Here is an 18100-nt window from a genome sequence, read left to right on the forward strand (position 1 = left end):
ACGTTGGGCTATGGGGGTGGACTCCATACTTATAAAGCAAGCTGCATTTGTTTTTATACTTCAGAGCTGGAGAAGGAGAGTAGCGGGAAAGAAACCCTGACCCTTGCTGGGGGTTGCCAGCTCCTCACATCAGCTGCTCCAGCCCTCTTGCCTGTCTCTGGTGGGCTGGGTGGGCTTCGTGCCCATGTGGCAGATTGGAGGGGGAATGTGCAAAACCCTGAGAGAAGCGGTAACCTTCAGCGAGGAGGAAGTGATGGGCAGCCGAAGGTGTCAAAATCTCCAGCCTTGGGCTGGAGCCCAGTTTCACCCTGGCTGGGTGCCTTCAGCCCAGGTCAGCAGCAGCAAACCCTTTCACATCCCCTCCAGCTCCCACTCAGTCCTGCCCACCCTCTCCAGATCCAACTTCCTCCCCGGCCCTTCTGCCCCGCTGAGGAGAGGCAAAGCCCCTCTCCGCCCTGCGCTTGCTGACCCTGCGACCTGGTGGGGCCCAACAACCGGGAAGGAAGGCTGGGACCAGCATCCTCTTATACTCTTGGCTTGCCAGCAGCGAGGCTGCTAATCCTGGCAGGAGGATTAGCCGGGAGTTCATGACCGCTGCTCTAGCACGAATACTAATGAAACTAGCCGACAGGCAAGCGCGTCCTCCCTGGGACCCGCCTGCGGCAAGGGGAGGGAGCAGCACTTCGCACAGCAGCGGCCCTGCCTCCTGCTTGACGGGAGCCCACCATGGGCCAGCAGCCGCCCACGGGCACGACTTGTTCCTCCAGGTGCCCCCTCCAGCAGCAACACCGCTGGAAGCACGCCGGTAACGGAGGCTAAGCTCAGTAGGGAGCGGGTGTGGAACGAGAGGTGCCAGCCAGATCGTCCAAGTATTTGGGAGTCTAAAGATGGCGACAGGTGCCTGTGGGATCAGGAAGCGCTCCAGCTGCATTTCTGTGCCCCATCACCGTGCCCTTCTCTTGTATTAAGTTGCGGTATGAGTAGGATATTCATCGGCGTGGGAGCACGAGCATCCCCCCTCCACAGGGATGCCTCTGGCCGCAAACAGCCCCCAGACACCCCTCGCTGAGCAGCCAGCCCCAGCCCAGCCCCTGGAGGCTGCCGGGCTGGTGGAGGCTGCAGGACCACAGGGGAGGCCCAGGAGCCTGAGGCGTCTCCTGTGGCATCGGTTCCCATGACCCAGCGGCCCTATGGAACAATTACATCAGGCTGCTTCAGTCCCACATCCCAGGGGAGGGGGCAAGCCTTGAGCACTGCAGGCAGCTGCGGGAGCTCGTGGGTTTGCAAATCCTCATATTTATATAAGAACAGCAAAGTCCGTTGTACGTGTTTCACGCACGGGACGGATGCACTGCAGTGGGTGAGCGAAGGACTGCCTGTTTTGGTTAATGCTGACTGCACTTGTAAGCAAGCAGCGTGTTCAACAATGAGCAATTACAGACATCATGACCTCTGGTAACCAAAGCTGGAGGCAACGCAGAAATTTCTAGCAGCATCTTTTAGAGCAAGCTCAGAACATGCCACAGCTCTGTCCGATCAGTAGTGCCAAGTTTCATGGGACAAATAAAATATTTTGTACTACATCAAAATACAGAACGAGGATTGCTGATTATTCTTCCACTGCTCTCACTGCTTGGGAACCCAGGTGAGCTCCAGGGGTGCCAGTGGGCGGGACCAGGTCCAGACTTAGAATTGCTTTAGAACCTCCTCAATTTGTGTGTGCCCGGGTGGTGCTGAATAACCCATTTTCATGTTTTAAATAGCTGATTTTGTCTTCTTTTTACCCGGATATGTTTCTTCTAGGACACCATGTGTTTCTCCTGCATCACAACCATTACCTTGTGCAGATTTCCATCTCAGAGTTGTTTTAAAAGCAAGCCTAACCTACAGCATGGGCATTAGGTTCTTTGCCAACAGAGTTGCTGTTGCCATTTTCTTTTAAAGCCTGGCTGGGGAGGGTCTCCTATAGGTCTACGGGTTAACATGCTTCCTCCAGAAATAGGAGGTCAAGTGTCCAGAGGTGGTCCTTGGCTGTCCTACAGGGGAAGGGGAGGTGTGCAGGAGCCCCATCTCCATCTTTCCCTTGGTGAAACATCTGTCTGTTCATCTCCACATGCTCACCCAGCTGGGGAGAAGTTACAAGAGGATTCAACTACTCACCTGTGTTAGGCTGCCGATGCGAAAGGCATCTTTTAAATGCCCCGACGCCGAGGAGCCGGGTCTCTCATTCCCCTGCCCGAGGCGGACGCCTGCATGACCGGAGCTCTTCTGCACGCAGTGCCCACGCTTAAAAGCAAGTCCGGGCCCAGGTACTCCTCAGAGCTGGGACTGCCCCGAGCTCTCTCCCTGAAGGTGAGCCTGATGGTGCTTATACAGTACTTGAAGTACTGGTTTTGTTAAAACCATTTAAAACCATGAACTCCAACAAGGTAGTTTCTGCAGCAAAAGAAACTACAGATGAGCTGGGTGGGACACTGGGCATAAACTCTCCGTCATCCCCCACGCATCCTGGCAGTACGGCTCTTCGCTTTTCATGGCCTCCTGCCTTGCAACAAACTCACAGCCCCTCAGGGACCTTCGGGAGGAAAATATTTCTTTCCATCACCTCTGCCTGCATGCGTTCTCCTTCCAGCCCCCACCCTTGCTGAGCCCCACTTCCCACCTGCCCCGGCCCCCGCCCCGCAGCCGCCCTCAGCCATCTCTGCCCCACAAGCTCCACGTGTCTCTGGGGTGACAGGTAGGGCTTGGAGGTGGCTTGCCTCCCTCCCTGTTTGGCGTGATTCATCCAGCAAGACACATGCAACCTCACCCTTCCAAGACACACCAAGGTTTTCAGCTAGGGTGTATTCTGAATGAATGCATAACATTGAGAAGAATCGTGAATTCCCACCATTAGAAAACACAGGAGTATATAAAATTTTCTTCTATATAAAACCAATACTTTGAGTGTTAAGAGAAAGGTAAATCTTACTCTCCTCCCTTGCCAGCATATATCTGAAGTGCCACCACTGAAGCTACAAGCACTAAGAACATCATGTTAAGGAATGAGCTAGTTTTGCCTTTTGCATTTATAGATCCGTGAACTATTTCTAGATAATTAAAGTGTGATGTTCATTGGGGTTTTTCTTCCAAAGCTAATGACAAAAATAAAATTTCTCAACAACAGTCTGGTGTGACAGTATTTCTTTTAATGTGAGACAATGCTGAGCTCCTCCGTTGCAAGGCTTCCACTCTGGGCGCTCAGCAACAGGAGGTGCCCAGAGAGGCTTCCCACCAGAGTAGAGATGTTTTCTCAAAAAATATGTATTTAATCTTGAACACGTAAAAAAAAAGTTGATGTATCAAAAATCAAATTGTTCTTGGAAAGAGATATATTCTGATCTGCAGTGCTCCATTCGCAGGGTTCTATTTTTAATCCGCACCTTCACCACTTGAATTCTAACGTCTTGTTTCATTGAGGGTTGGAATTACCCTTTCAAGCCTTACAGCTAAAGGACAAGTTTCTCATACTGCTGAGAAACAGATGTGCTGCAACTGCTCCTAGGGTCTTTGCTATGGTCTTATCGCTGTCTTAGGGAGGCAGGCTTGATTTTCTGAGCTGCCAGCCCTCAGAGCCCCTCAGCAACTTTGACAAGTGCCTCTTCAGAGCCAGAGTTACGAGGCAGGTTGTAACACCTTGAATTGGCTTCAAAAGAATCAGAAGTACCCCCTACTCCTTGCAGGAGACATGCAGGAACAGACATAACCTGAACTACCTTTGATTCTTCCAACTTCAATTACTAACAATTCCCTAGCCTGGAGCAAAAGCAACAGCTGAGGTCGGAGTGGCCAGACTGGCATGTTCAGGGAGATTTTGTCTTCATCTACGGCTGCTCAGAAAAACTTGTAAATCTGTTCCCACAGCTAGAAGTTGCCACTCTGATTTGTTCGACTAGCCCCCAGCTAACTCGTTTCGTGGGAATTGACTGCTAGTACAGCTGATTGATGTCTTTAAAAGGCTCTGAGCAGTGAGTGACCCTGGGTTACTACAAACAGGCAATTTGTTTCTGTAAATTCTCCCCTAGGAGGGAGATCAGAATATACCCAACCCACTCTCATTTCTTCATGCATTTACCCTGCATGTAAACTTAACTGATTTATAGTAGGAACCCAGTAGATCTACAGCAATTTTATAAGTTCTCCCAGCTCTAATGCAGCAAAGCCAAGTCTCTTGACTCACAACACTCTGCTGCTGTCCCTTGGAAAGGGAGAAGGCACAGTCAGACCCATGGGCTATTTCTCAAAAAGGGGTGAAAGGACCTCTGCTTTCTTCCAGGGGAAGTGTATTTCTCTAGAGGGTGAGCCAAGAGAGCGAACAGTACTGCAGAGAACTAATTCATAATTTGTCTGAGAAGAAAATGGGAGGAAGGGAACAAAATTTAAAGACAGAACACACAATTTCTTTGTTCCTTCAAAGTGCACACTCCCTTAAAAACTGCTGTGCTTCTCAAAGGTAACAGCATCTACATCTTCACAATTCCCAGATTGCAAAGATTAGATGCAAGTGAGGCTGCATCGCCCCAGGTTTGAGTAGCTAGCTGAACCCAGACCCCAGAGAACAAGGGGCTTATGATCTGGAGGAACATAATGCAAGAAGAATGTTTTCATTGGAAAATGCATGCTGCTGCATGTAACGGTGTGAATTCTACCAAATCTACACAACACACAGAGCCTGTGATCTCCTTGACACAAGGGGGGGTGTCTAATGATGCTAAAAGACAGAAAAAAGTAACAGAATAAACAGGGAGATACAGCGTTCCTTCAAATACCAGTGTAAGTGACAGAGAACCCCGTTTTGGTAACTGCAGGGGTTACCAAAAAAAAAAAAATCATCAAGAAGTCAGTTACTTGTCTGGCTTGTGAAATAACAGCTTTAAACCACAGGCTGTGCAGAACTTGAGAGCCACATCTGAAGATACGCTGCCCTTTTCTCTTAAGGAGCAGCAAAGCAGCAAACCGTTAGCAGCAGAGAGCACGTGGTCTTCAGGCACACCGCCACACCGTGCCACTGCGTTATGGGCCCCTGCAGCATCTCCCATTTTAGAGTCAATTAAAGGCAGATTTCTACATATTAGATAACCGTGGGTCCCATCCAGTTAGGTCTGACTGATGAAACCTAGGGACCAATATTTGGAAACCATGGATCAATGGGTTGTTTTTTTAAGAAGAGAAGGAAATTAATAAGAAAAATTTCTGAAGACCACACTCCCTGGACTGAAAAATAGTCCAGAGATATCAGAGAAACTGATCAACAAAGCATGTGTCATGGTATTTTTTGGATAAAGGACTGCTCACGTGCTGCACACTAGAAGCAAACAAAAATGTGTGCCCACTCACATGACCTGTGTATATTCTACAAATTGGAAGCTGATAAATTCCACTTATCTGTGTCTATCCTCAGCCCCACTGCCACTGAAAATACCACTGCACAACACGAACAACACTGCAAATTATTTACTCTTCCCCAGAATCCTTCACGAGCCTGCAGAGTGGTTTCTCCATCAACTCTGCCCATTTTCATTCGGTTAACAGTGACATTTCCCCTGCTTTACAATTGAAGCTAAAAATAGCCCCTTTCATTTCTTAACTTCCTGAACTTCATCAGAATTGTGTTTTAGGCAGCAGCACAAGCACTGGGAACAAACTGGGGGTATGCATAGCTGTGAAGAACCAACAGAGGATCAGAGTAAATTAGGCGTCAAAAGAACCATCTCTCCCCTTTCAGGAGGGGACTATGCTTTGAACAGATTACAAAATACCACAAATTGGAAACCAACACATCCTCTTTAAAAACACATTTCCAAGAAAGCTATTTAAAACACTATTCATAGCTTTTCTCCCCCCCTGCCCATAGTTTACTGAATGAAATGAAACAAAAACATAGACAAACACAAAAGTAAGATCTGTGTTCTTGACGTCTCATCTGTAAGGCAGTCCTTTAGAACGAACAGCACGGAGCTCCTCCGAGTACAAAGGCCAAGAGCGACCACAGTGCCACAATACCAGAGACTCTAAAGGGCAAGAATAATAAAAATGCTGTTAGGCTACTTGTATTTAGGGATTGATTTTGTTCTCATGAAGCACTGAGGTTCTTTTCCAAACTGTGTCAGGTCAGAAATTAACCCTTCACGAGCACCACAGTCACTGCCTCATGAGAGGAGTGCACTTTGAATCTGGAGTTCTCTCCTACTACCGAGCTTTTGACTCGGGTGTAGAAAAAACACATCCATCCCACACCTGGGAGACTCTGCCTCTCTCTCCTCAAGCTTAGAGCTAGCACTACAGGTCATTAAGATAACCCTCTGTCTGTTTTGTGCTATCCATGGGGTAACATTCCCTGGTTAATCAGGATCAAGGTTAAAGTCCAGTTGCCCAGGGCTGAAAGCTCACAAGTAGCCACCCAGCAGTCAGCAAGTGATCCCACTTCTGAATCCCTGGTTCTCCTGAAGGGCTGGCAGAAGGACTTTGCAAAAGGGTGGCAGACTGCTGCTGTGAGAGGGCCAAGCACCCTGAAAGGACTGCCTTTCCCCCTCCCCGTTGCTGCGATTTCCATCACTCACTGCAGCAGGCAGTTGATGTGCGGGGAGTGCCTCCAGTGGCGATAGACGGAAACCCGCAGATGAGGGTGATGCTTATAGTCTCGCAGGACAAGCCTGACGCTGTAATGAAAGCGGATGTCATGAGCCGTGGCTTGTAATGAAAGCAGATGTCATGAGCTGTGGCTTGCAGGCTGCTTGCAGCATCCCACAGCTCACGACAGGAATCTTTATCTAAGAGTTGTCACAGCTGAGGGAGGGTGGGATGAAGACCTGGATCAAAGAGGATCGAATATTAAGACTTTATGGTCACTTACTGCTTAAATTTATTGGAGAGCAGAATGAATTGATTCTTTGAAAGCCGTCTGACATCAAAGCGACACAGAGCTTTAAACTCTTGGTAAATCTGCCTTTCATTCAGCCCTGGCCAGCCTCGGACATGGACAACCAAGAGAGGGGGACGTTGACAAGGAGCATCTTCCCCAGAAAAATTCTGGAAAATGTACAACACTGAGACATATCTGAGTTCAGAAATACTACAGAAGCACTACTAATACAAACAGAAAATATGCAAAACTTGACACATAAGACAGGTTGTACAACACAGCTGTTGATGTAAAAATATTTTTCTTTTCTCCCAAGATTCTTCTAAACATGAGTCCTAAAAGCAAACTATCACAATTACCATGGAGAAACCATCAGGGAAACAGCAAGCTCTCTTGCAGAGCAAAGAGAATTAGGACAACATAAACTAATGGCCTCTTACAGGGTAAGAATATTAAAACATTTCAGAAAGCAGAAATTCAACTCATTTTGCCATTTTGAAAGGTCAATTGTGTCATTTGTATGATGGCAACTTCTGCCAAGGTGGGCCCAGGCACTGGTGGATTTTTCTCCTCTAATGAAGCCATCAACTAGGCTACTGACCTATGCACCCCACAAACTGGTCACAGACCTGCCATTCATACGCACAATGCTTGAAACACCACCTCGGATGAAATTCACTTTGTTCAGATACTCTGCTAACACGGTGAGATACTGAGGGAAAGAAGGATCAGCTTCCACTGCACCACTACATCAGAAAACAAAATGGAACAAAGTTTTGTTTCTCCAGTGCTGCACTGCTGTTGCACAGAGCCTCTGGAGCACAGAGCTCCTGAAGAAGCTCTTTAACTAGTGACAAAATAGGCATTTCAGAAAAGCTGCAAGCAAAGGGAAGGAATTTGAACAGTTGTCTCTTAGGAACTTAACTGAAGGCACTGAATCACGCAGATTTCAAAAATGGAAACTAATGGAAAATGATTTGACCCTTACCCAAGTGAACTGAACTGGAGAGCTTGTTCAAGGATAAAGGAGTCACAATGCCATTTCCCAACCTCTGAGCCATGGCATGGCCCCGGTTTAATTTTTTAAATGTCAGCTTTGACATAAAGCTACTACTTTCAGATTTATAAAATAAAAATCTAATTATAACAGTGACATTTCTAATAACACTTTCTCTTATCCAATGGAAGGCCAGCCTGCAAAACAAAAAGTCAGCCAGAGAGAACTGACGACTCCTTTCCATAGGACCCAACCATCTAATGCAATTTTCAGTAAACATTTAAACATCACTCACTTTGTGGATCTGCACAGTAGCAAATGAGCTGACTTCAGAAGAACTAGAAGGAGGAATAATGAGGTGGCATTAGAACAACACTGAAGAAACATAACTAAACAAATGGAAAGCAAAAACTCACTGAAGCCAAGTTACTAAAAGCAACAGACTCTATATAAACAAATATTTCTTAGCATCAAATAGAGCTACAGAGCAGGAAATGAATTGCCAAGTCCCAACACAAACTCTGAAGAAGTGTTGAAGAAGCGTTTTACCTGAACCACAAAGAAATGCATCATAGCCTGCCTCATGAGGAGACGACTTCTCACCTGTAAGTGTCCGACAAAAATCAAAAAGGAGTAAACACCTTTAGCATGCTGTGGAAACCACTCCACTGTGGAATTCTAACATTCGTTAAGAGCCATTGTTTGTTTTGGAGTTTCCCCCACCTGCCCTTCAGCTCTGATTTTGTTCCTCACCCTGAAACCTTTAAACACCGTAGAAAGTCTATGCCTCTACATGCATTTTAAAACATCAGCAACAAAAAGGGAGCACTTACACAAATGGCTGAAAGGCTTAACGAGATGCACATTAAAAAAAACCTTAACGTTCATGAAGATCTAAACCAAATTGTGCTGTATACATTTATTACTGGTATGGGAACCACTTCAAAACACAGGAGGCCCTGCGCTGCAGGATACCATGCTGCCAGGAGAAGCCAGGAAACGTCTGCCTTGCAGCTGGTATCACACCATGTGCGCAGGAACACAACCTCCTGCGCACGCAGCACCACTAGTGCTGCACATGAGCCACCGAGCTCCTGCTACTTTCTGGGACCTCCCTGCCATTAGCTCACACTATCTTCCAGGCTAGGACCGCTGTTTCCCATCTCCCCTTGCTCCTTCCAAGGGCTACCAACTCTTCACAGCCCCAAGTCGGGCTCCATTCAGCCCAACTTAGTGTAAATGCCATTTCTGCTAGCAGCACAATGCAAACCTACCCTGCATCACCCTTGGCAGCTACCAGGGACATGAAGAACACATGACGTATTGGGAGCCCAGGCTTTGGGTCTGGACAAAAATGTGTATCGGCACCTCCGTGCAAATTCAGTATACCCACTGGCACCCACTCGTGCTGCATGTGGACATCCACAGAGCAAAACAAAACCCTTTCAGCTACCCGACTTCTAAGATTTGCTTAAGAACATACCATATTGTGAGCAGTCACTTGCAAGAACTATCATTGGGCAGGCTGGATCTTGGAGATTTAGGTTGCTGCTGAAGACAAGCGAATGCGTAAGATTTTTGTCTTTCCTCAGTACATTAGAGACTATTTACTGTTCTCCAGTGACCTGTGGCTTCATTTCAGAAAAAGCTACTGAAGACTTTAGAAGGAACTTTGGTAGTATTCTATGAAAAGGCTAAAGATGCTTATCTGAATAAGATCTACTGGTTTTCTTCCTGAAAACTAACTCCTAAGTACTTCCTCAGTCTCCTTCCCCAGCCAGACCTTCTAAGCAGCAAATCTGCTCTAACTGCATACAAAAAAATGTGAACAGAACTAAAGATTAATGGAAAAAATTAAAGGAAAGGGGTTGACTAGATGGTTCTATTTGAATGGGGTACACTGGAGGATAGATTAATAAACAGATACCCATGGAATGACTGAAATAAAAGACCAAAGCAGCATAAAAACTGGTGAGAATCTGCAGTCTGAAATCGCTAAATCAAACAAACAAGAAAACCCAGAATCCCAGTACTGTTTTTATAAGCAGTAATTTTGCATCTCCTTCTTGGAAGTAGGAGGTGAGGGGAAAGAGGCAGAATTTTACTTTTCCCAGCAAAATTGACATGAAAATAATTTATCCGCAAAAGAAGTGTAAAAAAAAAACCGAGAACACTCTTCTAACCACATCATGCCTAAGCTCACGAGATACTGTATCTACACATCTGCTCCATTTGAACATTGTATTTAGTTACTGCTCTGGGCTCAGTATAACCCCTTCTTGCGAGCTGTCATTTGAAATTAGGGTGTATTTTCCCTGAGAACTGAAACTCACTCATTTCATAACACAACCTAAGCAACATACAACTCTAAAGTGGTATATAAGACTGTCTGCAAGCCAAACTTAGAACAAGTAATTTACTGCACAATTACTTTCTAAGAAAGATGAGCAAATCTTTTGCTCTTAAATTTAGAAAGACAAGAAACCAGATGAAAAACATTTGGGAGGAGGGAAAGTAGGAACTTATGAAATGACTGACTTTGAAATATCTTTCACAAGAAAACAAAGGGATTGCTGAAGGCTTTATAGTCCACCACTTACCTGCACAAAACCGTATACGCCTCCAAAAGATTAGATACTCGAGGAAACGGACATTTCTATAAAAGAAGAACATGTTAGAAAACCAACCAAGACAGTCCTTGTGCTAAGTGAGCTCATTTAGTGGTATTGCTGATGTATTAAATGAGATCTAAAATCAGAATGTCTCGGGGCAACACTGAGAACTGGTGACGGTTCTGTAACCACAGGGCACTGAGGAAAGATACCCTCTCTTTTGGGTGAGAGACAAGCTTTAACTCCAAACAAAAAGACCTTCGCATCTCACCTTCCAGATGGACTTTGTTACAGTCTTGGTGTCTATGAGGACAGGAAACAGGTTGTGAATGTTCCTTTTAAATTCCTCATAGCTTTCTGAACGCAGAACACATGTGGAGAAAGACATCGTAAAACTGAGGAAAAGCCAATGGTATTTCAAAGGAATAAGAAAGAGAGGTGAAGTCAGAGGAACGATGCACCACTCCAGCAGTTAGAGCTCAGAAGAAGCAACTAGCACTGCTGCTTGCTAAGCACTGTGGGTGGCAAATGACCACTGTGCTTACTGCCCCCATTCCCGCTGCAAAGGCAGCAGCCAGGGGACAGCAGCTGTGTACAGCATTACCTGGAAGGGGCTTGTAGAACTTGTCATGAAGATGCATAAGGTCCATAAGCATGTTGTGTCCCACCAGGGGCTACAGGAAGAATACAGAACATAAAAAATATGCTCTAATAGGCCATTAAGAGAGCTCAGATATAACCAATTTTAGGCATGCTCAACAGCTGTAATCCTTTCCTCCAGCGGACAGCATCCACACACGCTCATCCAGAAGTCACTCAGGGTGCAAAGCCCACAGGAGGACTACTGCTTTCAGGAAATCAGACTTGCAGACTTTCTGAGGAGGGCAATTTTTCAGCAGCATTCTAGTTTGAGCAGACCTAGGGAGCTAGGTGGATTCTCAGTTCAGCTGAACACTGGTAAAATCTTCCAGTGATCAGATTTATAGGCTCACTCACAAGGGAAGGGACAGCCTTTGCCCGCACATCACCCATAGTCTTCTGAAGCTGAAATTCATTCAATAATCTGCATAAACAACATCAGAATTTCCACACATAATGAGACCAATGGTCCACATGGTCCAATAAACTGGTCTGTCACATGCTGAAAAGCATAACTTGCCCAAAAGGCAAGAATCTGCTCAGCTTTCCTAGACGGTGACTCATGCTGTGTAACACAAGGATTTTCAACATTGCAGACTCCCGCATTTTCTCAAGTGACACAAGAAACACATTGCAGAATGGGTTCTGGCTCCCTCTCCCCAGCTGCATCTGGTTTTCAGGAGTAACAGAAAAGTAACACAGGGAAATCTAGTGTTTGGATCCATAACTCTGAGCATGCTTTGGGAGTGGGACCCGGTCAGTAAGAAGATGTAATGTTCAACACTCATTTTTTCTAACCATGACTGCAACCTAAGAATTCCATTTTACTGACAACTAAACAAGATGATCACACTGAATGAGTTGAGTCATTTAATACAAATTACTACTTCAGCTTTAATCATCCCTCTACATCCAGTGCAGAAAATCAAAGAGATGAAAAATGAGAGTAGGGATGAGGCATTTTACCTTCTTGGCTTCAACAAGTGTCTGGAAGAGGTTGGTGAAACCCCGGGCAGACAGCAGAATGAGCTCCTTTTGGCAGTAGTCATAAGGAGAGTTTTCCAGAAGCTGACGATGCTGTGGACTCACTTTTTTCACCATTACCTGAAAAGAACAGTCATCAGGTATCTCAGCCTCCCATGCTAGTTGTATATACATTGCTTACTGGAGTTCAGTAAAGCTGAGGACAAATTCAGCTTCTTGGCTATAAAGGATGGAGAAACAGTGCACCCCCTGGGACCTCAGGACTGTCTCACTTATCTTCCATATGGAGATCAGTGCTCCAGTAACAAAAGAGACCTCCTTTAAGAGCATCTTATTAATGCAACCATCCTTGTAAAAGGATGGTTCCTACCACGAACATAATTCAATTTAACTTGAAACTAATATGGTAAGTTTATGGCACTGAAAAACAGAAACAAACAGCAATCACACAAACTGAGTCCCCAAAGGCTATGCTTCAGATGAGAAGGCTGGGTAAATCTGTCACTCTGTTGACACTGGTTATCAGACCAAAATAGTACTAGTGGAAAAAAAAAAACCCACCCCAAAACTTCTGTAATCTACTTCTAAGCAACTGACTGGTATCATACTCATACTATGTTTCGAGAAGTCCACAGCTATAGGTTTAATTCAGAAGATATTGCACCACATGTAAAATAGCAATAGCAAATAATGAAACAGCAAGCCACATAACAGAGAGTAGAAGTCTTCAAAGCAACTACAAGGCAAAAGTCAGCAAAGGAAAACCACAAAAAAAAAAAGCCTAAAACCTGTACATTCTTGTGGAGGTACTGAAGAACAGATCTAAAGAAGTCTGGAGACACAGAAAGGGTCCCTCTAGAAGTGCCCCAAGGACAAGCACTTCCAGCTCAAGATATTTTGTGGCTACAGGACAAACAGAAACTAAAGTTACTCGCTTTTCTAGATCCCTTTTCTTGGGAACCCCACACCAATACTTCCCAGACATTCCTTTGTCATTGTCTTCTCCTCCTCCCCCTGCATCTGTTATTAAACATACAAGCAACATTTCAGAGTCCCTGCAAGAATGCCAGTCCTATCTGTCTAGACAGAAACCCTCTTTTCAAAAAGTCCACATTTCCAACTCACCTTGTCTCCAAGAGGCTGTGTCCAAACATTTTGGAGAGCCTGTCTCAAAACCAGCTGAACTTCAAACATCTGATAGTCTGAGACCAAAAAAAGTCACAGTGAGAACTGCAGGCAAATAAGCTTTTGTAAGGACACAGAGGAAAGCAAAAGACTTAACTGAAAAGAGGAGGGAGGAAGGCTACTACTCTGGAAAAGGCTGGCTGTGGTTTTGGAAGGTTTCAGAGCAACATACCCAGAAGCCAAGCACAGAAAAGAGGTACCAATGCATTTTTCCCCACAGTTGATAAGCAACTAACCCAGTCTTCTGAACAGCATTCAAAAAGACACCTTGATCAGTCTTACTGCTTACTTAAATAAATGTCTGTCTTGTCACAGGTGCTCACCATTGCCAGACCCTATTGAAGTATCAGTATTATACCTACTACAGCTACATAGCAGATACAAAACACAGCACGCTCCCCACCCTCTGTATTTCACACTCTACAAAAAAGCATCAACAGGCAAAGCCTTAAATACTTTCTGCCCTTCCTAAACTTCTCTGTATTTTATTCCCTGACCTAAATGATTGATTTGGTTTCTGTAAGCAAACCTAAAAAATACTCTCTGCTACAATTTCCTGTCCCTCAACTCCTCCAGAACAGCACAGAAATTCCTCAGCTCTGCTATCATGCTCCCAAAAGCTAACGTGGGTGGCACATGGCCTGTTTATCCCCACTGGCACATATATATGTCCCCCATGAGGCTCCTTGTTGCTCCACATGAGAAGAACCAAACTCTGAAAGGAGATCCACCTTTCCCTCCTCCAAGGGGAAGAAAACAAACAAAATCCAGATCACCCACGATTTAAAACAAGTCAAAAGTTGTCCTGATCCAGAGCAACTACAAATTCTCCAGCTGTTGCTCTGAAGAAGCACGAAATGGAAGTCAGTTACCACAAAGCATGCTCCAAGCACCTAAACATCCAATTCTACTACAAAAAAACCCACCACACCCAAAGGGAGCAGAAAAGCAGAGCGCAGTGATGAATGCCTGACAGGAACCAAGGCGCAGACAGGGGCAAAGAGTTGTAAAGACAGGATGGGCACAGGTGCTTTCACCCTCAACAGATCAGTTTAACAGAACAGGCAGCAAAGGACAGTAGCAGCCCCAGAGATTCAGAAGTGATGAAGCCACTCAGAGCCCACAGGTGCCTAAGGGAGACACCCCGTTTCATACCACTCAGATCTCGCAGAATCATAGTCTCCTCTTCCTCTGCTGCAGCTATCCAACAGGTCACTTCATCAATAACCTTCTTCAGCACACCCCTGTCCAGAGCACTAAAGCAGGATCAGGGTGAATGAGGCAGAGTGTGAGAAAAACCTCTTTACAGATGAAGCCTTGTGTGCTGTTGAGGGAATACAAAAGCATCTGATCTCCCAACATTTGCCCAACTCTCCAGATTGTATCCTGTGATCTCAGTCTTCCTTCAGACAAACCACAGCATGCTGGAACAGCTGGCAGCAAGGCATTCAGACCAGTAGACTTTAATATTTCTACAAAATGTGATCTGTGTTGACAACTCCTCTTCACTAAGACAAATATCCTCAGTATTGAGGAGCCAGCTCTCTGAATAGCACTCACCTGCTGACTTTCCAGCTACCCGCTAAGAGATGCTGGCTAAGGATCTTCTCCTGTACCTCATTCATGTACGGGATTCCATCTTTGAGGAACTAAGGGGGGGAGAAAAAATGCCAGGTTACTCTCCCCTAGACTTTATTGCAGCAAATTAGAGAACAGCAGGTTAACCAGGTCCAAAACCGGCATATATTTGGGAGATACTCATGTTCCTCATTCTCAGAATATCCTCTTCAAAAATACAAACTATTGGTAATCCAAGATGCATTCATACATAAAGGAAAACATGTTTATGTATGGAGAAAAGAAAAGGATTTTTGTCAACTGTAATCATTTTTTTTGCTCTGCTTTTACCTTTCCTTTAATAAGATCATAGAAGAATCCTAGAATCATTTAGGTTGGAAAAAACATTTAAGATCAACTCCAACCATAAACCTAACACTGCCAAGTCCACAACTAAACCATGTCCCTAAGTGCCACATCTACACATCTTTTAAATATCTCCAGGGACAGTAACTCAAGCACTTCCCTGTGCAGCCTGTTCCAAAGTTTGACAACCCTTTTGGTGAAGACATTTTTCCTAATATCCAATCTAAACCTCCCCTGGCACAACTTGAGGCCATTTCCTCTTGTCCTATCACTCGTTACTTGGGAGAAGAGGCCAACACCCACCTCACCACAACTCCCTTTCAGGTAGTTGTAGAGAGCGATGAGGTCTCCCCTCAGCTTCCTGTTCTCCAGACTGAACAACCCCAGTTCCCTCAGCTACTGTTCATAAGACTTGTGCTCCAGACCCCTCACCAGCTTCACTGCCCTTCTCTGGACACGCTCCAGCACCTCTATGTCCTTCTTGTAGTGAGGGGCCCAAAACTGAACACAGGATTCAAGGTGTGGCCTCACCAGTGCCAAGTACAGGGGCACAATCACTTCCCTACTCCTGCTGGCCACGTTATTTCTGATACAGGCCAGGATGCTATTGGGCCACCTTGGCACATTGCTGGCTCATGTTCAGCCAGCTGTCGACCAGCACCCCCAGGTCCTTTTCTGCTGGGCGGCTTTCCAGCCACTCCTCCCCAAGCCTATAGTGTTGCTTGGGGTTCTTGTGACCCAAGTGCAGGACCTGGCACTTGGCCTTCCTGTCCTAAACTGCTCAACAGTGCTCTTATGTGACGACATAGTCTGCATTTTATGGGACATACAGCAATACATAAGATACAGGTAATCTGAGACTTCCCTGCCTTCATGGCTAGTAAAGACTCCCCTTGGGGTCTGCTTAGTAACTGCTCTTCTCAGCTTATCAGAGATAGGTTTCCTCCTTTTGAGGTGGAGAAATCTGTCCTAGGCTGACAAAGATGTAGTTATTGACTCTCGGACAGTTCAGAAAAAAAAGCACTCGCTCTCCCTGCTGATAATGAACCACATAATGTATTCCTATGTTACCAAGATGCTGTTTACCCCAGAAATGTAGCATTTAGGGATATTAATCCTGTATATTAATATAATCCTCTGTGTGTGTGTATATATTTCTCCTGTAATTGCACAAATTTCCTCTGTTCTAGATTCCTGGCAGAGAGATTACGTACCTTATTATAGTCAAAGCCATAATGAGACAGGAACTGAATGCTAGATGCAGAGAGGGTGAATTCGACATCTGCAACTCCCAACGTTAAGAGAAAGAGAAAAAAGTTGTATGAATGCACCACATACCTACAAAGAAAAGAAAAATATCTCTCTAGAAGATAATTACAAGAAAGTACGTAACTGCTCCCAAGAGAATTCTGAATACAATCTCAACTGCACTGTCTTCGTTACAACAGAAAACGGCTTTTTACTTACTTGTGTGAATTTTCATTTGAGAATATCGCCAGCCCTATGAGGGAGAGAAACCTGCATTGAAATGGCAATGTTTAGCTGGATGTCTACAGACGTGAATATTAGATAGGGGATGCGGGGATCCCCTGAAGGAGCATGTGTTTTCCGTTCACTAACGCCACAGTGCAAATCTCCACAGCAACTGCCAGGCCGCTCCCCAGCTCCCTGAGAGCTGCAGGGTGACAAGTTTTTACTGTTAAGTGGGAAAAGTCTGATTAAATAGCAAACAGCTTGAACAATGGGTGAGAAGAAGTGAGTTGGTGATGAAAATCTCGGACTATGCATACACAGGTGTGTGGGGGTCCAATTACACTACAAAAGCATTTGGAAGGAGCTAAGCATCAGGGGACTGAAACATGTTTTTTACTACTTAGGTTGTTTGGGGTTTTTTTCCTATTAATTCCTAAAAGGCATGTTAAGATCTTATATAGCCTAAGGCTTTGAACAATATTTTAAACATTTTTGGAGCTAGTTTCTAGATCTCTAACTAGTTCTTAACTGTCAATAGCCCTCCACCACAACACGCCCCTTCTTGTGTTGATTTTTTGTATTATTTTAGGAATATCAGAAATACTAACCTTCATTTTCCTCTCTGATAGTCCCCTTACTCATACCCTATATCAAATGACACAGCCCTGAATATGAGCTGTTGTCACCTACTTCTTGCTTGCATGCTCTTTTAAAAGCCCCATGTCTGTATCTGCAACCTTTAGACATGAACAACTTTAGACCAGTAAAAGGTATACAGCATCCCTGACTTTCAGTTATTTAAAATATTAAAAAGTTGATAGCATTAAAATTCGGGGGGCAGGGAGAGGCCAAAAACCAAACAAAAACCTTACCACAGCAAACAAACGGCTGTGTCAAGTGAATTAAGACCAGAGCCACCTGCAGGGCTCGCCAGCTGGTGGGCAGCCAGTGACCACTGGGACCCTGGGAGATGGTTTTCTGTGTCAGAACAGCACTTACCAAGCTGCGTAACGGTGAAGCGCTGAACGCTCTGCCTGGCCTTCAGGTACCGCTCCGCAGGGGAATCAAACAGGCTATGAACAAACCCAGAATTGGGGGAAGGGGAGCAGAAACGAGAAGGTTTGCAACCAAGCTAGAGCAGCAAGTGTCCCTCACATTTCAACCCCCAACAGCTTTTACCTGGGCTCATTAGATTGGGTGAAAGTTGAATGTAAGCCAGTAAACTCCATATCAAGGGCTGTTGAGGTGGAGAGAACACACACACACACACAAAATCTGAAATATGAAGCATGCATCCCACCAGCATCAGGACAAGGCCCCCCGAAACACCTCTCTTCACTGGAACCTCTGTGTCAAACCCACCGGTAACAAGCTCAAGAGAAAAGG

The 18100-nt window shown here is 45.2% G+C and overlaps 1 protein-coding gene across 1 annotated transcript; it reads right to left on the reverse strand.

The window, feature by feature from the left end:
• Window positions 1-5977: 5977 nt before the first annotated feature.
• On the reverse strand, window positions 5978-17943 carry PNLDC1 (poly(A)-specific ribonuclease (PARN)-like domain containing 1). The gene is made up of 19 exons (XM_010286712.1): window positions 17894-17943; window positions 17714-17787; window positions 16709-16742; window positions 16456-16579; window positions 14879-14967; window positions 14474-14574; window positions 13259-13335; window positions 12449-12451; window positions 12116-12253; window positions 11115-11184; window positions 10782-10867; window positions 10499-10554; window positions 9382-9449; window positions 8448-8501; window positions 8194-8236; window positions 7548-7647; window positions 6893-7068; window positions 6600-6698; window positions 5978-6050 (listed from the first exon to the last, which is right to left on the reverse strand). Exons 1-19 carry the CDS (start codon window positions 17941-17943, stop codon window positions 5978-5980), a joined length of 1515 nt encoding a protein of 504 aa, XP_010285014.1.
• Between the last annotated feature and the right edge of the window lie 157 nt (window positions 17944-18100).

Source organism: Phaethon lepturus, unplaced genomic scaffold (assembly GCF_000687285.1).
Source record: "Phaethon lepturus isolate BGI_N335 unplaced genomic scaffold, ASM68728v1 scaffold5195, whole genome shotgun sequence".
NCBI classification, from domain to species: domain Eukaryota; kingdom Metazoa; phylum Chordata; class Aves; order Phaethontiformes; family Phaethontidae; genus Phaethon; species Phaethon lepturus.